Consider the following 23,388-nt stretch of genomic DNA (forward strand, 5'->3'; position numbering starts at 1 on the left):
TGACTTGTAGAAGTAACACACCCTACGACTTCTTGTCCTCAAAGGCCGTCATGTAGGTCACATGGTTCTTTTGATCTCTCGTCTCTCCATCTGCTGTCTCTATTGCTTCCATCCAGAGGTAGCTCTCTAGCCTTTTAACTTCTTATGTGGCTAATTGATCTTGTCTGAATTAACCAGAATGTTCTTCCCTAAGTCCTACAGCCATATTTCTAACTTCCAAAGCTCTCGTACCACAGAGCCTAATATACAAGTTCCTGGTATTAGAGGAAGAACACCTTTGGGAGCAGTTCTGCCAACCGGGAGGAAATCACACAAGCTACTGGCCTTCTTTGAGTGCTGGTGTCTTCTGTCATTGTGACAAGCACTGATCATGGAGTAGGTCTCTTAGAACCTGGGTGGTCCATGCTCCATTCTGCATCCTGTGCAAGCTCCCAGGGAAAGCCCAATGCTCCTAAGCCCAGCAAGTGTCTCAGTTTTACTGGAAACATTCTTTTGAGTGTCTTCCTTCTACTGTGGTATTTTGCTTTGTTTTGTTTGTCTGCTTTTGTTTTATAAGTCAGGGCCTCAGGTAACCCAGGCTATCCTTGGACTCCTGAGCTTCCTGCTTCTGTCTCCCAGGTGCTTGGATGACAGCATATAGTGTTTTTTAAAATCCGGTTCTTCTGATTCCTGTCACTTTCCCAGTAGTCCTGAGTGTTCCTTTAGAAATCATTAATGCTTGCTATGTGTCAGGAGACTTCTCCAGATCTTTTCACATACATCGTCATTTACGAACTTCCTAACCACCCTGAGGGTCAAAAGGATGATGATGGTGGTGGTGGTGGTGGTGGTGGTGGTGGTGGTAATGATGATGATGGCCACAATGATGCCAGTCATTAATATTACCCTGTTTTATAACTCTTGATTCAAGAAGGTTTGTGACATTGCCAGTAGACACCAGAAACAGGTTTTAGGCACGATGGTGACAAGAAACAGCTTCACTTTCTCTGCCAAGCCAGTCTCCCCTCGCTCCACTCTCGCTTCCTTTACCCTTCATTTTTCAATTAATTAATCATTTTCATTACTCCACTGTGCTCTCTCTTTACTGTCTTCACATTTCATTTCAATTGTGGTGCCACAGCTGGCTGCTGAGAGCTGCTACTTCATTCCCATTGAGTATTTATGTTTGATTCTTCACACAGCTTCATTTGTTTCTGTCCACACTGAGAGCTGTTACCCAGCTGGACTGAATTCATAGTCACTACACACAGAGCCCAGATTCTGCAAAATGCAATCCGATTAGTACTGCAAGCCGGAGATGTGTGGCAGGTAAAAGCTCTGTTACAGAAAACCTCTGGGCCAGGGTCTTCTTTCTAGAATGGATTATAAGGCAACCAGATGAAATAAAGCCAAGAGCCATGGGGCAGGCAACCAACTTAATATAGGAAGTCTAATAATGTGTGAGTCCAGTTAAGGAAGAAGTCACTGAGCTTGCCCAAGTGAACTGTGACAGGAGGTTTCTGATGTACAGTTCACCTTGACTTTAAAGGCAAAAGGGAACTGTTGAGAGGCGCACTATTTAGAAAAAAAAAAAAGCTTTATGATAAACCATTAGGTTTTTTTTTTAAATAAAAATTGGTATTGACTTTTTAAAGTTAGCATTCAAACTATTGGGTTTCATTAGAGTATTTTCATGCCTATATGTCATTATATTTTGTTCTTGTTCCTAGGTCTGTTTTTGAAGTTATTATGCTTTCCTTCATTTGTGTTTTTGGCAAGTCAATTTTTGATACAGAAAAACTATTCATTTCTATTTGTTGATTTTTTTTTATTTTGTTACTTTGCTGAAAGTATATACCAACTCTAATAATTTTCCGGTGGTACATTTAGAGCCTTTTAAGTACAGGATCATGCCATCTGCAGTTAAGGACACTTCCATTTCCTATCCTGTGTATGTTCCTTTTGTTCCTTGCTCTTTTCTCACTGTCCTCGCAAAGGCAAAGCACCGCATGAGGAGAGTGAGCATGCTCGTCTCATCCTGGTTTTAAAGGAAATGCTTTCTGTGTTTGCACAGAATGTGGGTGTGCATTTGTCTTATGCAGCCTTTATTTTGTTGAGCTCTGTTCCTTCTATTCCTGCTTTCTTCAGGACTTCTGACAGGAGGAGATATGGAACCTTGTCAAAGGCTTTCTTTGTGTCTGTTCAGGTGATTTGTGATTTCTGTCCCTAAGTCTAATTATCCATTGTGTTACAGTTATTGATTTGCATATGTTGAATTAACCTTGCCTTTGGAATGAAACGATCTTGGCCATAGTATATTACCTTCTTAATGTGTTCTTGAATTTGGTTTGCAAGGATTTTATTGAGAACTTTTATGTCTAAATTCATCAGAGAAGCTGGTTTATAGTTTTCTTTTCTGGTTGTGACTTACCTGTTTTGGGCATCATAGGAACACTGCCTTCATAAAGCTTGGTAGTGTGCCTCCCTTTCTGTTGTGAAGCAGTTGGAGAAGAATTAGTTTAGCTGCTCTTTAAAAATCTTGAGAATTTAGCTTTTCTTTGTGGGTAGACTTTTTATTACTGCTAGAATCGCATTGTTTAGTGTGGATGTGTTTATAGCTTCTTGGTTTAACTTTGGTAGGTCATATTCATAGTTATCTTACAATTTATTCATTTCTTCTAGATTTTTCAATTTTAGAATTTAAGTTTTCAAGGTATTTCTAATGATTCTCTGGACTTCATTGGACTCCTTTATAATATTGTTTTTCTATCCATAACTTTATTAATTTTGTTCTTTTCTCTTTTTTTGGCTAGGGGTTTATCAATCTTATGTCTTCCCAAAGGACTAAATTTTGTTTGATAACTTCTGTGTATGATTATTTAGAGTTCCATTTCATTAAGTTTTGCACTGATCTTTGTTTTTTGTTTTTTTGTTTTGGTTTGGTTTTTTGTCTTGTTTTTTGCTACCTACTACTTAGAATTTGGCTTTTTGTTGTTTTTCTAAGACCTTGGGGTACATTATTAGGTTATTTATCAGACCTTTCTGGTTATATTAAAAGTAAACATTCATAGTTACAGGCTTTCTTCTTAGAACTACCTTAGCTGTATTCAGAGGGGTCTGATAAATTAGGCATCATTTTAATTTGATTCTAGGAAGTTTTGAATATCATCCCTCATATTTTCAGTGACTCACCGGTTACTAAGATTGTATTCCTCAGTCTCCAGGTATTTTAGTAGTTTCTGAATTTTCCTGGTTATCAATTTCTCATTTTATTCTACTATAGTCTGACAAGATAGAAAAAAATTATTTGACTCTGTTGTATTTGTTAGTTTTAATATAGTTTCCTGGAATGGAGTCTAGTTTAGAGAGGGTGCCATGGGCTGCTAAAAAGACATTTATTCTGCATCTTTTGGTCAGAGTATGCTGAAGATCTCTGTCGAGTCCATTTTGACTAACATAGTTTAAGTCCGAAGTTTCTTGTGGCCTTTCAATCTGGAGGCTCTGTGTAAAGATGAGAGTATAATACCGAACTATCCACTCTTATTGTTTAATTGTGTCAGTGCCTAGTGACCTTTTGTGCTCATTAGTGCTTGTTTTATCAAACTGGAAGCCCTAAATTTTTATACATAAAACATACACATGTTCTCTTTCTCTCTCTCACTCTTTGTGTGTGTGTGTGTGTGTGTGTGTGTGTGTGTGCGCGTGTGCGTGTGCGTGCGTGCGTGCGTGCGTGCGTGCGTGCGTGTGTGTGTGTGTGTGTGTATGCGCGCACGCTGCTCCCTTTATTAATATGTAGTGGCTTTATTTCTTCTGGATGCTTTATCATGAGGTCAATTTCCTCATTAGAGTAGACTAGACCAGTTTATTTGGCTTATTTGGGGTTCCCACATGCTTGATACATTAACTACTATCCTTTGATGCCAACTCTGTGAATATCTTAGCCAGTGAGGTATTTTTCTGGGGACAATAGATTGTTAGTACTTGTTTCTTAATCAAATTAGCTCATCTTCTCCTCTTTGCTGGTGGCTGAGGTATTCACATTTAAGGCTATTGTTGAGGCTCTAGTAATTTTGTGGGTTGTTTCCCTGGTTGGCTGGATTATTCGTTCTTTTCTTTCTCCCTTATGTTACTATGAGGCAGAAGATGGTTTACTGAGCTGAGGAGTTCTGATCTTCTACAGCAGTGCTTCTCAATCTTCCTAATTCTGACCCCAACCATAAATGATTTTCATTGCTACTTCGTAACTCTAATTTTGCTGCTGTTAATGAATTATAATATGAACCTCTATGTTTTCTGATGGTCTTAGGCAACCCCTGTGAAAGGGTTGTTCGACCCCAATGGGTCACAGCACATGGGTTGTGAACCACTGTTTTAAAGGAACCTTGATGCCTTGCTTTTTCATGTTCTTATATTTCTAGGTTGCAATTTGTGTGTGTGGTTGTTTCAATATATCTAATTTGGGGTGATTTCTTATTGAGAAGTTTATTTTTCCAAGAATGTTTTTTTTTATTTTTAAGCTCTCATAAATGTATATATTACTATATATTATATTGAATATATTCTCCCATACTCCTCTACTCTACTCAAGTGCTCAGTCCTCAACACCACTAAGATTGTAAACAAACTGCTGTAAGAGCAAAATGTGGAAGGCACAGGCATATACTTAAAATTGACTAAGGCCCTCGACTCTATCACCAATAGAAAAAAAATAGAACCTGGAAAAACTAAGACAAATGTGCTATGAAGCTAAAAATTATTTAAGATAAACGTGTAAATAGTGAGTAAAGTAAAGGAAGGAGATGGGGAAAGGGAAAATAAAGGAGAATCAAGGTTAAATAAAAAAGGAGAGGAAAAGTAGCAAAGAATGTTGTGGAAGGGAAGAGAAAAGAGTGAAATACTAGGGAAGACAAGAGCAACAACCAAAAGAAGAAGTAATATAAACAGGGCAGTGAAAAATACAAGCAACATCTTCAAAATAAACCCCACATGTTACTAACAGCAGAGCAGACTGCAAGGGGGCAGGGCATGGCCCCCAAAAAGAAACACAAAGGAAGGGAAATAAAAAAGGTTGGTCAATGAAAGTGAAAAAATGCTTAAATGAAATTAGATAATTGCATAAGGAAGAATTACAAGCATAAATATTTTTAATACAGTACAGCAAAAAATACTACTAAACTGTAGTAATAACAATAATTGAAGGAGAAGCATAGGGAACTAAATTAAATGAGTGTTAGGGTGGCTTGTTCCTGGGCCGCAGAGCCCTGGAGTCTTCCTATTACACTTAGTGTGCTGTAGGGTCAACTGAGCTTGTCTTCCTGTGATGTCACTTGTATCGAGTCTGTATCTGATAGGCGTCTGACATTTCCCAGAGCTGTCTTCTCTTTAGTGGCCCCCCTTCTTTGCATACCAGGGACCTCTACTGCCCATACCTCGCTGTGGATTCTGTGAGTTAGACATAAATTCTCTCTCACTATCCCCAAATTCTCCAAACATCTCCCCCAGCTGGGGAATATTTCCCAAGGTCATTGCAAGTGTGGGAAGCAATCGTGGCACTGACATTTATATAGCTAAAAGACCTATCTTTGTACTTTCAGCATCTTCTAAGTACTAATCACTCACAGGGAGGGCTACATCTCAGAGTTCTCGGACTACAGAGCAGTAGATGGAAGTTAGAATGGTTACGGAATTTGATTCCATCTGCTGACTTAGGCTAAGGGCTGTCAACTCCGGTGTTACTCTGTTGGGCCACAATGGCTGAGGACTCTGAACCTCCTGCATCCGGCACTCTTCAGCTTGTTGGTGTATAACCGTCCTGCTTTCACAACTGCCTGATAAGGTAGTCTCTGGCTTTGGGACTGAGGGAGGTTAAATTCATCTTTCTAGCTTATGATTGCCATGATTGCTTAGAGCTTAGGATGGCTCCATTTTTAAGCAATAGGTTCCCCCTCAAGATAGTGCCCAGCCCCTAACCTTTAAGTCATATACAGTGGTAAATGGATTCCCTCTCCATGTTTGGCCTGCCCCTGAGAGGGGTTGCTGTCTTACCAAAATCACCAACTTGATTGAGACTTGTAAGGGCTGTAGATGTGTCCTGAGGGTAGAGCTACCAGTCTTTTCTCACCAGAGCCATCTAGCTGCCTTTGACTAAGGCTTCTGCTTCCCCTCCCCAAAGCAGGACGTTCTATGGCTTGAGCTGTGTATAACTCTGCTTCTTCTTAACATGACCTTATCTGTTTGTTGGCACCTTTGAGTGGTTTTATTAGCACTTTTGTGAACTTCTGATGTTCTTTCTTTCTTTGGAGTCATGTCTATTCCTCCATGCACTGGTTCTTCTCCCTAATGTGGTAACAAGGAGACGATTTATAGCCTGCCATCTTTCCCAACTGCTTGCTTAAATTCTTATGTATTATTAGAAATAGGTAAGACGTGGTAACAGAGGCCAGCACTTACTGTTTATCAGACACTGTTCTGAAGAATAATATGTATAATATACATAATCTAGTTCATTTATAACCTTGTGAACTGGGTGTTATCACAATGCCCATTTTAAAGATAAAAGTGCTTGAGGCAAAGCAAAGCAAAGTTAGTGTACTTGTACAAAGTGGTGCTGTTTACATTTACGAAGCCAGGATTTTAATCTTGACACTCAGACATCAGAGTTCGTGTTCTCAATTGCTATGTCATGCTGCTCCGCTAAGCCACATCATCTCACTAGATTCTAAGTATTACTGTTGTGTATATTCATGTCTTTAGGTATCTTTAAACAGGAAGAAAAGTGATGGAGACAAAAACATTCTCTCTCTCTCCTAGGCTCTTTCAATCTATTCTTATTTCCTGGTTCCATGAACCTGGGCAGAATTCTAACTTCTCTGTATATGAAGAAGGGACAAAGATGGTTTTTTATGAGAGAAGCAATCTAAGGTAGCTTGAGAATTCAATCAGGGACTCTGCCAGAGTACAGCTACCACTAGACAGAGTTGGCATGATGAGGCTGGATTATGCTGAGAATAAAGGAAATAGTACAAAAAAATTACCATTATTTTTTGTGCTGCTTTGCTTGGGCCACAGGATTTCCAGATACCTGGAAAAAATATTACTTGACAATGTGTCTATGAGGGTGTTTCCAGTCAAGATGAGCATTTAAAACAGTAGAGTGAATAAGAAGTTGGCCCACTGGGGCTGGAGAGATGTTTCAGCAGTTAAGAGCACTGGCTGCTCTTCAAGAAGACCTGAATTCAATTCCTAGTATCCACATGTCAACTCACCCCCATTTGCAATTCCAGATACAGAGGATCCAACCCATAGACTCTGCATGTGTGTGGTGCACAGAAATATGTGTAGGGAAAATACTCCATACATATAAAATTTTTAAAATAGTATTTTTAAAGAATTTAAAAATAAGTTAGCCATCATCAAAGTGGTTGGACACCATCCAATCCATTGAGGACCTAACTTTAATAGAATCAAAGGATGGAAAACAGCAAATTTGCTCTCTGCTTCAGCTGGCACATCCACTGTCTCCTGCCCTCAGATATAAGCACTACTATCTCTGTCCTGAAGGACTCACATAGGGTTTTACAAGAGAGCTTCACAAGACTGTGGAGGCTAGAAAGTCCTATTAACTGTAGTCTGCTATCCATGGTCTAGGAAATCTCATGGTCCTAGTCCATGTATAAAGGGCTTGGAGCACGGGTGTTGGAGGCAGAAGATAAATTTGCTCTTTGAGCTTCTATTTATCTACCTTTCACCTTCTGCTTCTATGCGGGATCTCAACATTTTTAATGATGTGTACTAGTGATGGCCAAAGTCTTGACTCACTCTGCCATGGCCCCTTCTGGAAACATGCTCAGAAGCATAACTAAAGTAATGTTTTTACCAGCTACCTGGACATCCCTTAGCACAGTCAAAGTTATCTACAACAATAACCACCACGTTCGCTTAAAATGATAAGTTGGTGTACAAATGTTTAATTGGAAAAAAAAAATAAATCCTGCCTGAACACTGTGTTTTCAGTTAGCAGATATAGAAAGCATTAAGATATTTTCTTCTTTAGGGAAATGTGTTTCTTCTGTATCCCTCACATGTAAACCCCTTTGCCAGCAAACACAGTGATCTCTAAAATCAAGAGTCTAGTCTGGCTAATTTGAGCTGAATAATCACCTTTTGGGGTCTCTTCTGTATGTATAAGGTACAAATAGCACCTGTGTGTCCTACCTCACATAGATGCTGCTTGGTATATGTACTTCCTTGCCCAGAGAACACATTCTGTAGTGCAGATACTGAGGTGCAATGCATACACATTTTAAAGTCTGCTGTGGTTTCGATCCTTCTAGTTGTTTCTATGAGCAAGGCTGAGCTATTTCTATTAACTGGCCAGTTGGAAGGTAGATGTGTTCAGTAGTCAGGATGACTGAGGGTAATGTCAGTCTGGAAAACGTCTTTTATAAACCACAATCCATCACTAGCCTGTTCCCTTTCACCTGACGTTTTTGTGCACAGTGGCCAGAGTGACACCTGTGTGCCCTGGTACCCCAGGGACAGGAGAACTCTGCACTTTGAAAAGCATGGTAAAAGCTAAAGAGGCAGCTATCTGTCCGCTATCTTGTCAGAGAAGGTGTGACGGGCAGAGAGCCAAAATCAGGACTGCATGTTGTCCGTACACAGTTGGGGTGTACTATTGCCCCAGCCCCAAGTTAACCACAGCTAACGCTCTTCTCTGACCTCACCTTTCTAGACACAAATTGTGTTGCTAGCCTCTACAAAATGTCATATTTGATGTTGAAAAGGGCTCTCTACTTCCTTTTCCAGAGCCTTCCCACCTGCGACCAGTTCATCATTCATTAACATGCGGGTGAATACGTAATCCAAATCTGTTTACAGACAGTGATGTTGAGGCCACTTAGTGAACCTGAACGAATACCAGGTCCCCAGCTGTCTTCTCTCCATCTGGAAAAAATGAGACTGTTCTGAGTGTAGTGAGAATCCCTGGAGGGTGCGGCGTTGTCTCTATGGCTCCGTGGAGACTTCCCTCCTGTGTTTCAGGGTGATGCTGACGTGCTGTACCCTTTGGTCTTGCCTTCCATGTACCACAGGATCGATAAACAAATAAGCAGGTTTCGGAGATGGTTACCTAAGAAGCCAATGAGGCTGGACAAGGAGACACTGCCAGACCTGGAGGAGAATGACTGCTACACTGCCCCTTTCAGCCAGCAAAGGATCCATCAGTGAGTGTTTGGTGGGAAAGCCTGCATCTGTCTAAGGATGGACAGCATGGTAGGGCCTGCCCCTGTGGGAGGGGCAACGTAGAGACCATTCCTCTGGAGCCTTTTGTCCTTATCCCTCTTATATCAGTCGGGGGTGGGGTGGGGCATGTAACCATAATCCGCCCATCTCAGGTGGCTTCACGTGGCTGTAGCTAGAGTTTTCCTGCCTGGCCCACAGTCAGGACAAATCTCTGTCACCTGCCAGTCCCACAGCCGCTCAGACCCAACCAAGTAAACACAGAGACTTATATTGGTTACAAACTGTATGGCCGTGGCAGGCTTCTTGCTAACTGTTCTTATAGCTTAAATTAATCCATTTCCATAAATCTATACCTTGCCATGTGGCTCGTGGCTTACCAGCATCTTCACATGCTGCTTGTCCTGGTGGCGGCTGGCAGTGTCTCTCTCTCAGCCTTCCACTTCCCAGCTTTATTCTCCTCCTTGTCCCGCCTATACTTCCTGCCTAGCCCCTGGCCAATCAGTGATTTATTTACTGACCAATCAGCAACACACTTGACATACAGACCATCCCACAGCAAGTGGCCCAGTGTGTTTGGCGACTGACCCTCTCCATGGTGATTCAGAGACCCAGATTCTTTCTGTCTGTGGCTCTGTCTGTTCCCAGTGCTCAGAGTCCAGACAGAGGAAGTGGAATGTGCCTTCCATACAGAATGAAAGTTTAGTGTGTTTGCTTGCTTTTACTGCCGTTTGCTGCTCGGTTCTCCTTTCCTTCAGTAGTTCAGCAAGTGACCGCAGTAGTTCAGCCATGTTCCCTGGCAGCCTACTTGCCAGCTCATCCATCAGTCACTTTTGTCACATGGGCAGAAAGAAAAAGTTGACTGAGTAATGTGGCCTGGAAAGAGTTGCAAAAGCGATCAGGAATTTACCCTGAGCTTCCTAGGATGACAAGGAACGTTGGGAGGAGGCAGGGTAGGCGATGGCAGAGAAAAGCATCCCACAGACTATATACAGCTGGGGAGAAGAGCAGCCTCCCAAAGAGAGCATCCATCAGGTCAGCCCAGCCTACATTCAGACAGACTCGGGAATCCCTGGCCTTCCCTGTGCCGGACCTGGTGACGACTTCAGTGAAAATGACTTACCTGAGGAATGGAAAGGGGTGATAGATTGTTTTACAAATAGGTTGCCAGTTCTGATTTAAAAAAAAAAAAAATGTAAACCAAATGGCAGTTGTCGAGAAGGTTCAGAGAATGCAAGGTGAGTGTATGTTTTAGCAACAGAAAAATCAATTAAACTCTGGGAGCCAAGGAAAGAAGAAAAACGATGTATAGATGGTCTGCATTGAAATGCGTTGTACTTGGGGAGATCGATGTAGTACAAGGGAAGCCGTGGGAAGGCCTGTGAAATAAGCAAACCCTGCATCCCCACAGGTCTGATGGATACCAACCCAGCCTCATTACTTGGACATATAAAACATGAAGCTCACAGCCCAAAGGCCCCCATGGAAATTAGCAATCTGAGGGTACTCGATATTAATCCAAAGATCAGAATCTATGGGTGTTTTCTCAAGAAAGAGAGAAAAGCTAACATGTTTCTGCTTTTTTCATTTCAATCCTGGGAGGTCTTTTTAGAGCAGTGATTGATGTTTTAATCCTTTCACAAGTAGAGACTGGTTTGCTGTCACAATTTGCCTTTGCTTCTTCAATGACTGGAAGCTTGCCTTGCACAGTGTAGGAAGAGCTCAGGGTTTGGAGATAATGGATATATGCATGGATAGGTGGGTGAATGGATGGATAGACAGGTAGATGGAAGGATAGAGTGGAAAGGCGGGTGGAGGGGTGGAGAGATGGATGGATGGGTAAACAGGTAGACAGGGTTATCAGTGGAGAATATGGAATACTCCACTGGAAGTTTTAGGTTGTTTTAAGGGAGTCGAGCAAATGGAGTGGAAGAAGGTATGCCACCACCATCTTCTCGTCTGTTGTGTTCCTGATGTCCTTGCTGTAGGTCAATGCTAGTCATCATGTCTCTCAAACTTAGAAGAAGCATCTAGATACCCTCCAATATTACTAGAGATCACAAATGAGAGTAATATTTTGGTAAGTAATATTTGGTATTTTAAAATATGGAACAATTCAAGGGTGATAATATATGGGGATCATGGTATTCTGCTGTCTCGGAGCCTTTCAACACATTTGCAAATCAGTTCAAGGAATAAATAATTAGTTTAGCAGCCACTAATTCAATGTCTGCACCTTTGCAGGCATTATCTGAATATAAGCCAAATAACACGTTTTTGACTCCAGCATGGTAATAGATACTATGTTTTAAATAACTGAAACTAGTCCAGTAATGCACCTTAAAAGCGGAGTGGAGGTGTTCCGGATTTGGAAAGATGTTGATAAATGATGAAGGTTGATTACTAAGAAAGTGGTTCACATGGATATAGACTTGGCCAGCTAGGTAAAGAAGGCAACATATCCTAAGAATAAGAGACAGTAAGGTAGGAAAGAGCACAGACTTGGGCAGGATGGAGTGCTTGGGAAACCACAAGTCGTTTTGTATAAATATTTCCGCAAATACAGTTATAAGGTGTGCAGAGGGCCTAACATTGTTGCTCAAAAAAAAAGACCAAGCTGTAGAGAATGAGATTTGAGGCAGGGCAGCTAAAGAAGAAAAGGAGAAGGGCAGCTGAAATAGACAATCATAATTACCAGAGTTCAGGAACACCGAGAGAACAGAGGCAATGACATCATGCCAATGGGACATGAAAACTTAAGCAAGGTCCTAGATAGTATGGGTGATGGGAATTTCTTGCTGTTTGAAAATCATTGTGCCACATGGGTAGCATCCCTTGGATCGGTGTGTAAATGTAAGATGTGAAGAATGCTGCCTGCCAAGTTGGAAACAATTATTGATATAATTAGAAAACAAAACTCCCTAAAGATGTTTTGAGGATGGTATTCATGGGCTTAATTTAATCAGAAACTGCTGTTTCATGAGCTCTGGGAGCTGTGACATGAGATCCCAGCTTTCCACATGCATACCAAGGGCTCCTGCGATGTGTTGATTTTGCAAAAGTTGCTCATTGTGTGTGTGTTGGAATGATGGAAGTTGTGGATCATGAATGTGATGGATGAAATAAAACTGCAATAAATCATAATCAAAATGGGAAAGTGTTGAAAACCATTGCTCAGGAGCTCCTACATCTGTCTCCCGGGCCTGTGCTTTAGCCGTGCTGAGCTCTGACCTCCTTAAGTCACCTTGTACTTTTCTCTTCCCTCCTACACTAGTTCCTCCTTCCACCTGGGATAACCTCTCCCTTAGACTCCCATCTTTCAGGATCTACCAAAAACATTTCTCCCAGAAAACTTTCCATGGTATCCAACCTCTACCAGGGATTTCGAGGCCTATGCAAACTTCTGTGTCTTGATAATATTTGTTTTCTTTTCCTTTTAGTATGGTATTTTTTCTTTTAATATAGTATGTTTTATTTTCTTGCTCTCAAACTACAAGTCCCACCATTTTCAAATCCCACAGTCAGTGCTTACTGTGGTTTGTTCAGTGGGAAGAATGGGTGACTATGTGAACCCGATACCACACTGTGTGGGTGAAGAACAGAGGCAGTGGAGTTAGCACGCTCACCTCAGACTGGACTCAAGTCTCTTCTCCACATGCTCTGCCTCCATCATTCCCCGAGTCAGCACATGGCACCGATGTTTACTCAGCTGTTGGCAGCCGATACCATAGCCACTGTAAACTCTATGGTATCGTGATAAATGCGTTAGGTACCCTCTTTTGTAACTGGTTTGACTTGCCCTGTGGATTATTGCTGACTCTATTCACCCTATTAGGAAGAACACTATCACAGGCATGGCTTGTGCTTGTTCACCATCCCCTTCTCGTCCCTCTTCCCCTTTGCCTTCAGGAACCACTGTTCCACTCTTGCCTTCCGTGAGATGAACTTCTTTAGATCTACGTATAATGAGGTCATGAACTGTTCAAGTTTCAGAACTCAGCTCCTGGAGAAGGTTTCTTCCGAGAGAAGCCACCCAATCTCCCTCCCTTCCTGTCAGTCATTCTAAAGATCAAATAGATTTGTTCTTTACTCTCATAGAAACACGGTTTTGAGAGGGGAGGGGGGTGTTGTGTGTGGTACGTGTGCATGTGTGCATGCATATGGAGGTCAACCTCGGGTAGGTTACTCAATTTCCACTTTCCTTTTTGAGACAGGGTCTAGTCACTGAGGAGATCACAGATTTGCCTAGGTTTGGTTAGCCAGCAAACCCCAGGAATCCCCCTATCTCCACCTTCCTAGCCATGGGGTTACAGGTGTGGACCAACACATCTAGCTTTTGATGTGAGTACTGGGATCCAAACTCAGATCTTCATGTCAAACTGCAGGCACTTGACTGACAGAACCATCCCCCCAGCCCAATAGCATAGTTCTTAGATAACATTCTGCATTTGAAATTTAGCAATTTTTCAGCATTTTTTTTTTTTTTTTGGTTAATTCATGTCTCTACAGGTAAACTGCAAATACCATGGGGACATAGGCCTTGTCTGGTTTTGCCCACAATTATATCCAATCTAATACAATACCTAAGATACAAATAGGTATCCAACATTTGTTTAGTAAATGAACAGATTAAAGAAAAAAGGAAAAAATAAATGCAGCACAGTGTAAAAAACTTTTACACTTTTAATTATTATTATACAAAACAGAACTGAAATTGAGAATCAGTTTAAAAACAAACAAGTGGCCTACCACTCTACTTAGACATGGATCTGTAGTTTTCTTTTTTGTGCTTTCTGTTTTGGGATGAATTAATGAAGCCCATGGAGACCAGCTCCAAGGCTGCAAACTGGGTTTGAGGAAAAGGTCCACAGTGTAACGAAACTTAAGTTAAGTCTTTTTTTTTTTTTTATCTGAGGGGTATTTTCTAGGAATTAAATAAATAAATAAATAAATAAATAAATAAATAAATTCATATATGACCTGAAGGTCATGCTCTCTGATTCTTTGGCTGTATATTCCTTTGTTATAGCTCTAATTATACTTCTACAGCTTCAGTTCTACCTAAGTTATAATTTCTACTAGTTTCTAATTCCTTCTAAGTTCTAATTCCTTCTCATTCTAATTCTCTCTATTCCAATTTTCTCTCTCTCTCCTCTGCTCCTGTTCTCCACAGCTTATATACATATTCAATTGCAAAACTTTTTTGTGATAAAATAACTGAGGGGATGAATAACTGTGGCAATGCCTGGCTTCAAGGTCCCTTGTATATAAACTCTGACCTGAGTCCAGGGGCACAATGCCCATGAGACAGGCTCCTGAGAAATCTGCACAGGGAATCAGGTCTTTATCGGCCTGACTTGGCAAGTGAAGAATTGGTATAATATTTTAGGTTGCTTCATGTTAATAACCTTGGTTAGTCACACCTGTGACTCTGATCTTACGCATATCTGTAAAATTTTTAACTTACAATCCATTTACAGAAACATTCAGTCTAATTTGAATCTGCTTTGAGATTTCAAATCAGCAAAATGTATGTAGCTTGTCTTAGACTGGGAGTTAAAAGAACAAAACACTAAAGACTTTTAGTCTTTATAAAGACTATAATATCTTATAGTCCTCCTGGGACAATATATATAATTATGAAACATATTTTAATATATTTTCTATATATCAAAATTATAAACTTTAATGAGAAGTCATCTTTCTGACCATCCATAGATATATATGCCCATAAGATTGGGATACCATCAAGAAATTATATATACATATCATATGAGATTACACTTTACAATGCAAGTATTAGGGAGATACCATTGCTGTTTTTGCGCATGTGAAATTACAGACAGGAGTAACAGTTTTCAGAGTCGATAGTCCTGTTAGCCTTGCTCAAATGGGATTCTCCTACATCAGAGAATTATTCATCTGATGGATTGACATCTGAATATCAATTGCTACTGCTATATTTGCATCATGGCCCACAATATCTCATGACAGTGAATAAGTGCAGAAAAGTATAACTGATCATGAGACTGTAAAATCCAATCAGAAGCACATAGCTTCAACATGGCCAGACTACTCTAACGGTATAGAAATTTATTAAGATGTATAGAGTTTGGGTCTAGCTAATCTCATGTGTAATACTTTTTTTGGTTTCTCTGTAGTAAAATATTATTTTTCTTTTTTTCCTTTTTCTTGAAAGTAATTTTATTTTTTCTCACATAATATATCCTAATTACAGCCATTCCCCACTTCCCTCCAGTTTCTTTCCACCTCTCCTCTGTCTGGATCCACTCATTTTCTGTCTCTCATTAGAAAACAAACAAGCTTCTAAGGGATAATAATATAATGTAATAAAATATATAGCATAAAAATAAAACAAAAACTAACACATTGGAATTGGATAAAACAAAAAGAAGGAAAGGAACCCATTTAAATAGACCCACTTGTTCACGTACTCAAGAATCCATAAAAACACTAAGCTGGAAGCCTCAGTACACACACAGAGGGCCTGGGCAGACCCTGTAGACCCTGTGCATGCTGACTCAGTCTTTCTGAGTTCATGTGAACTTTCAGCGTGTTGATTTAAAGGGGTTTGTTTTCTTGGTATCCTCCATTCCCTCTGGCTCTTAAACTCTTTCTGCTTCTTCTTCAGCAGAGTTTCTTGAGCCCTGAGGGCAGGAATTTGATGGAGACATCCTATTTGGGGCTGAATGTTCCAAGAACTGAGTGTTCCAAGGTCTCTCACCCTCTGCATCATGTCTGGCTGTGGGTCTTTGTATTTGTTCCTATCTGTTGCAGGAGGAAGCTTCTCTGATGATTCCTGAACAAGGCTCTGATCTATAAGTATAAAAGAATGTCACTAGAAGTCATCTTAATGCTACGTTTTTTGGAGAAGTAGTATGGTTTAACCCTAGGTCCCTGGGCTATCTAGTCTCAGATTCTTGGCCACCCAAGTAGTGTCATATATGGGCTCCATCTCATGGAGTGGGCCTTAAGTAAAATCAGATATTGGTTGGTTTCTCTCACAGAGTTTGTGCTACTAGTATATCTTTCTGGCAGGACACCATTGTAGATTAAAGGTTTTGTGGCTGGGTTGGGTTTGCACTTGTCTTATGACAGTGTGCAGAATTCCTTCATGGACCAGAGATGCTGGAGCATAGAGGTGAAGGCTGTCTGAAGGTATCTACTTGACCTCTCCATGTTCATTGAGTGGTATAGGTGTTTTTTTCAGCAATGGGGCTTGCTGTCAGTTTGTGGAGAGCATCCTATAGTCTTAGCAACATCCTGGGTTGTTTGGGAGTTCCTATGGGATACCTTTGGCCCATAATTTAATGAGACGCAACCCAATCCTAGTCCTGGAGGCTTTGGGGCTCTGTCTCTCCAATTACTTGGTGATTTCTTTTAGCTTGCCTTAATATATGTTATATATTCCAGGAAGCTTCTACCATATTAAGTTTCAACACTACCCCTCAAATAGTCCTTAATTTTGATTGTCTCTCTCTTTATTCCTTCCCTCATACCCTTCTCTCTTCCTCTTGCCTACATGACCCTTTCATTCCAGTCCCTCCATCCACCCATTGTAGCTGGAAAGTTTTCCTGTGTCCCACCTGGACCTGCAGCCACTCAGACCCAATTAAACATACAGAGGCTTATATTAATTACAAACTGTATGGCCATGGCCTATGGCTCAAGCTTCTGACTAGCTAGCTCTTATAACTAAACTCAGCCCACTTCTGTTCATCTATATGTCACCACGTGTTCCATGGCTTTACCTGTGTACCATTACATGCTGCTCCCTGGATGGCAGGATAATGTCTCTTCCACTTCAGCCTTTTCTTTCCTGTCTCTCTCCTTGGATTTCTTGTCTGGCTATATTCTGACTCACCATAGGCCAGAGCAGCTTCTTTATTAACCAATCATAGCAACACATACTCACATCATACAGAAAGACATCCCACAACAATCCATAACTATTTATTCTATTTTCCTTTCCTAATAAGGTCTATTTCCCCAAGTCCTTTACCCTATTCCTAACTCTGTGGTTCTACTACAGATTGTATCTTGGTTATCATTGACCTAACAGCTAATATCCACATATAAACGAATACATACTATAGTTGTCTTTTGGGGTCTGGGATACCTCATTCAGGATGATTTTTTTCTAGTTCCATCTATTTGCCTGTAAATTTCATAATGTCATTTTTTTGATGTGAGTAACACTCCATTGTGTAAATGTACCAAATTTTCTGTTGAGGGACATCTAGGTTTTCCCAATAATTGGCTATTATGAGTAGAGCAGCAATGAACATGCTTCTGTGGTAGGATGAAGTGTGCTTTGGGTATTCCCTGTAGTGCTATGGCTAGATCTTGAGGCAGATCAATTCCCATCTTCCTGAGGAACCACCACACTGATTTTCATAGTGGCTGTACAAATTTGCACTCCTACCAGCAATTAATGGGTGCTCCCCTTATTCTACATCCTTTACAGCATGAGCTGTCATTTGTTTTATTGATCTTAGCCATTCTAACTTGTATGATGAAATCTCAAAGTAATTTTGATTTATATTTCCCTTGATGGCTAAGGATGTTGAACATTTACTTTAAGTGTTTCTCAGTTATTTGAGTTTCATTGAGTTTGAGAATTCTCTGTTTAGATCTATACCCCATTTTTAATTGGGTTATTTCTTTTCATAATAGATAGTTTTCTGAGTTCTTTATTTATTTTGGATATTAGCCCTCTATAAAATGTGTAGTTAGTAAAAAAAAAAATCTTTTCCCATTCTGTAGCTGCTACATTGTCTGAATGACAATGTCCTTTGCAATGCAGAAGCATTTCAGTTCCATGCGGTCCAATTTATTAAGTATTGATCTTAGTACCTATGCTACTAATGGGGTTCTGTTCAGAAAGTCACCTCCTGTGCCAATGAGTTCAAGGATATTTCCCACTTTCTCTTATATCAGGTTCAGTTTATCTGGTTTTGTGTTGAGGTCTTTGATCCATTGGAGTTGAGTTTTTTGCAGAGTGATAAGAACGGATGTATCTACATTTTATAATAAATGAAAGCAAACTTGTAGGTAAGCACCTTCATAGGTCTAAGATGGCACTTGGTTATTTTACATGGTATCACCAAAGATACACCTATTAGTGAAAAGATAAACTTTCTGTATGACAGATAGGATCCTAAGAGTTTTGTGTAAATACTCCTAAGAATCCTTGTATGGTCACAGATATCAGTATCATCATCATCCAGATGAAGAACACAAGGCATGAAGTCACCTCCCTAGACACACACGTGGTGATTTAATATTATAGAAGTTTAGCTGTTGTTAACAACTCTGGCTAATGTGGGTCCTTCTCAGAAAAGAAGACATGCATGCCTGCTCCATGTAGCCACTCGGGTACTTGGACTCATGTCTACCACTTCTGCCACCCTAGGTTCCTTCTAGATGAGAAAAGAGAAATGGATGGTTTCTTACGAAGGTCATGTCTTCCTGGGCCAAGCTTAGACACTGTCTGTAGCACTACACCCACATTGCAGGGGCCAATGCTCAGTCATGTACTTGTCCCTAACTCGGAAAATGCTGGGATGCTAGCTTGCCAGTCTTTGCAGGAGGAAAAAGAAAGCAGGCTTATTAAAGAACTAGGCAGTGATAGAGAAGGAATTCTAGTCCAGACATGGAGGCCCCCTGTATGGGGCTAGTGCTTATACATTATAAGACAGTTAACAGGATCCTGGCCTCCACTAGATACTAGTCATGTCCCTTCTCCACCTTGGGATGATCAGACATCTCTCCACACCTTGCTAGGTTTTCCTTTGGTGCTGATGGCAGAGTGGTACAAAAACTGGAACCCTCCTCACTGCCTGGTTCACTGTGCGTCTGTCTGTCCTTCATGCCAGACAGTCTCCAGATCTGATAAATGAAGTTCCACAGGAATCTGATGACTGTGGTACACAAGTCCATTTGACCATTAATTTATTCCTCTTCACCGCATTCCTGGTGATGTTACTCTGCTTAAGTATCACACTGCCCTTTATTCTTAAAAAGACGTTAGCAGAAACATCTTCAAGAAAATTGCTTTCTAAGGTCAATACCCATAATAAAGATTTTCTATGGGTGCTAGATATCAAAAAAGGAAATAGGGTAGAGTTGTGTTACTATTTATAACGCATATGCAGAAAATCTTCCAAGAAATGGATCTATTTTGAATTGCCTTTCAAAACATACACTAGGTACACATAGGAATATTTTCTAGTTTTTCTTTATTTCTATCACTGTCAGCATCAATTATTTTCTTTAGAGTGTACCCTCTTAGAGCTTAGATTTTAGCTAGTGGCAATCAGCTACAAATTATAAACCAGTGAGCATCAGCCAGGTGGAATTATACAATGCCTTAAAACGTGTTTAAATGTCACAGCTTAGGAGTGGGGACTGCTCCTGGCCTCTGAGAGGTAGAGGCCCAGAACACTGCTAACCACCTTACAATGCACAGGATGAGCCTCTCCACAAAGAACTATCCAGTTGTGCAAGTTGTTGGGTTTCCACATTGGACTGTCACCTTCAAAGACTATAGCAATGCATGTTCTTATTTGTTGTATCTGCCATAGGAAACTCCTGTGTAGGAACAAGAGAAGACTAGGCCAGAGAGCCTGGCTTCAGAATCTAAGCACTGGAATCAGTGGTAAATAAGTGTCTAGGAATTATGTGCCTCAGTTTTCCCCTGCAATGAAAATGTGGATAATGACCGTATCTAGCTCATATGGGTCTTGATGAGATAAAAATCAGGGTATGTCAGGACTACATCCCTTTCTGGAGACTATGGGGCGGATATATTTCTCTGTCCTTTCTAACTTTTAGAGGCTGCTGCGTTCCTGACCTAAGGCCCCTTCCTCTCGCTTGAAAGCATTATATCATTATCAAGATTCTGTTATTGCATCTTCTTCCCTGACATTTGCCCACCTTTTCCAGTTCTGTGTGTCCTTGTGATTACATTAGGCCCGCCTGGAAATTCCAGAAAAAAATCCCTGTCTTAGTCCGCCTTGTGTTGCAGTAATAAGATACCTGAGACTGGAAACTGTGTGAAGAAAAGATATGCATTTAGCTCACAGTTCTAGAAATCCAAGACCATGGCCAACTGCTGTTGGCTTCCAGTTGAGGGTGTTTTAGCTAATAGAGTTAGATCTAGAGAGACATCACGTGGCAGTTGGAAAAACACAAGTTAATTGGGAGAGGGCAGGTTTGTTCTTTTCTAACAAGCTACTCCTATGGGAACCTTTCCACTCCTACATCTCAAGACCTCCTCTAAAAGATTCCGGCACTTTTTAAATATCCTGACATCAGTTATCAAACCACATTTAAACCTTGGCATTCTCCACTTTCATGTCAGCCAATGAACAGCCTCAATTCTATCTGCAATATAATTCCTCTTTGCCATACAGATTGACACATGGAAAAAGTCTAGAGATTAGACTGCATACATATTTGGAGTACCACTGTTCTGTTTTACATAGCCATATAAATTTGCCGGACCATAAAATGCCAAAGTTTGGAGACAAAGTAACAGCAACAGCAGGACTGTAGGCCAGGGCTATGTTGAGGATCCTTGGGAGACTTTCTGACTTGAACTGAAATAGAATTACTTCCGACTATGCTTGTCCTCAGAGTTCTAGATATACTCATATGTATTAGTACCACATTCCGGTTTGTCTCTTAAATCTTCACAGCACAGATATCTGAAGATATTGATTGCCAAAGCATATACTTTCTACTGTAATTTTCCTTTTAGAGAATTTGGAGTTTTTCTGTTGTTTTCATCGATCTGAAGTCTTTGGAGAGTCCTTTAGGCAATGAGATACAAGATTGATTTCAGTAGGATTAATGTTCTTCTAGTGCCCCAGTGACACAGAGCAGTCTCAGGACGCTTGTTTTATTGCACGTTCTTGCTAGCATCAGGATCCTCAATATGCAGGCTGTTGAGGTTGCTCTGCAGTCTCCGGAGACATAGCTGTGTTCTGAAAAGTTTTAAGTTGAGGCCACGGTGTAAAAGCTGTGAAGCCTGAGGTTTGTGCCGCAGAAGCTCGTGTGATTCCTTTCAAGTAGGGCTTGATGACATAAAACTTAGGTGTAAGGATCAAAGATATTACCTAATCATATGGGGAAAGCAAAACTGTGGGTGGCTGGAGATTCTAAAGATAGGTGAATTACCTTAATATTTGAGAAACCATCTTTCAGAGGTTGGGGATTTAGCTCAGTGGTAAAGCGCTTGCCTAGCAAGTGCAAGGCCCTGGGTTCAGTCCTCAGCTCCAGGGGGAAAGAGAGAGAGAGAGAGAGAGAGAGAGAGAGAGAGAGAGAGAGAGAGAGAGAGAGAGAGAAACCATCTTTCATAACACATTTGGAAATAACGTGTGTGTGTGTGTGTGTGTGTGTGTGTGTGTGTGTGTGTGTGTAACAGAGGGTATGAGAGAGAGGAGAGAAAAGGGGAGGGGAGTTGGAGGAGGAGATGGAGAGGAGGAGGGTAAGAGAAGGAGAGAGGTTCTTACTCTATAGCTCTGGCTGGCCTGGAACTCACTATGTAGACCAAAATGGCTTAAACTCACAGAGATAGGCCTGATTCTGCCTCCCAAGTGCTGAGATTAAAGGTGTGGGCCACCATACCTGGCTACATTTTTTAAACCTTTAAATGTCATCCATCTACTTATCAGCTCAATCATTCAAGAAAAACTTTCAATGTCACTTGCATGCCAGACATTTTAATACAGAAACATATGTGACTATGTGGTCATAGGTATATTCTCAGATGGTATGTGTTCTTTATTTAAAAATTTAGCATGAGAATATTAAACTTGATCTTAAATAGGCTGTTTTACTCATCAAATATAGTATAAGGCAATGTAGCACACTTATAAGTAAAGAGATTTGGTGAATTAAAGTACAATAGAATGAGAGGGTTGATGTAAAGTTGAAGAGGGGAGATGAATATTGTACTGTTATATGGAGTGGACATTTGTAACCATGCTGTGAATTCTGTCATTAGATAGAGCAGTGGTCCATGCATACAAAGGTGAGCAGGGGTCAATGGAAACTGTGCCTCACAGGTAGGTACCTTGGCCAGGATCTGTGAGGCATGGCCCTTGCCATCATCTCCTTAGACCCTTGACCCAGCTTTGCAACATCAATGCATCCTCACCTTACAGAAGGGGGAGGAGATCAGAGTCCATGACTGTCTCCTCCAGACCCACACAGCCACAAGCAAATTCTGGAGTTAAAACAGCAGTTCGTGTGATCACAAACTCAAGCTCTGTGTATAACCCATCTGCCTCTCACTAGACACGGGCTACCCACAAGACTCAGAGTGTTGTCAGCTCTGCCTAAAATGGAGAAATGAACACAGACAGTAAAGCCCTTACCTGAGTCACACTAATGAAGGAAGAGAAAATAAATCTGATTAGGTGAAAGATGGCATTTTGAGCTTTCTGAAGGCCAGGCCCAGACCAGAGTACTTCTTACCCATTTCTAGGACATGCATGGAAGTGGCCTTTCAGAGGAGGTGTTAAATATATAAATGTTGCTGATAGTGATCATTGAAATGACCAGTGACCCAGAACTGCATCTTAGAAATGTCTTTTTATACCTAGGGATAAACCTAGCTCTTCACATCCCTACCTTCCTCATCCTGAACACTATATACAAACCATTAGTTTTGTTTCCCACTTAAGAGAAAGGATATCAATCACCACTACAGGTTGTCTGGCTTTTATTTACACTATCACCCTCCCTACCGGTCACCATCATCAGTAAGTCCTGTTGGTCCTTCCTTCTCACTTCTGACCTCACTACCATCACCCTCTTGGAAGTGGCCGCCAACTCTTGCACAATTGGGATGTCTCCCCACCTGCCCTGTCTTTCCTCACTGTCACATCTGCCAACTGTGGTCATATTACAGATCATTCGCAGGACTCCAGACACAGGTGCATGCAGCACTTTTGCACAGTGAGGAGGCACCCTTCCTCCCTGTGGTGGTTGGAATGAAAATGGCCTCCAAAGGCTCAGAGGGAGTGGCACTATCGGGAAGTGTGGCCTTGTTGGAGTAGGTGTGGCTTTGTTGGAGGAAGTGTGTCACTGGGGGTTGGGCTTTGAGGTTTCAGATGCTCAAGCCAGACCTGGTGTCTC

The 23,388-nt window shown here is 41.0% G+C and overlaps 1 protein-coding gene across 1 annotated transcript in view; it reads left to right on the forward strand.

Annotated features, from left to right (window-relative positions):
* Positions 1 to 23,388, forward strand: part of Ano4 (anoctamin 4) — a 235,532-nt gene that overhangs the window by 123,939 nt on the left and 88,205 nt on the right. Inside the window, exon 8 of the mRNA XM_059245810.1 lies at positions 9,072 to 9,203. Within this exon, the coding sequence (XP_059101793.1) occupies positions 9,072 to 9,203 (132 nt within the window). The remainder of the gene's footprint in view (positions 1 to 9,071; positions 9,204 to 23,388) is intronic.

This window comes from Peromyscus eremicus, chromosome 18 (genome assembly GCF_949786415.1).
Source record: "Peromyscus eremicus chromosome 18, PerEre_H2_v1, whole genome shotgun sequence".
Lineage (NCBI taxonomy): Eukaryota > Metazoa > Chordata > Mammalia > Rodentia > Cricetidae > Peromyscus > Peromyscus eremicus.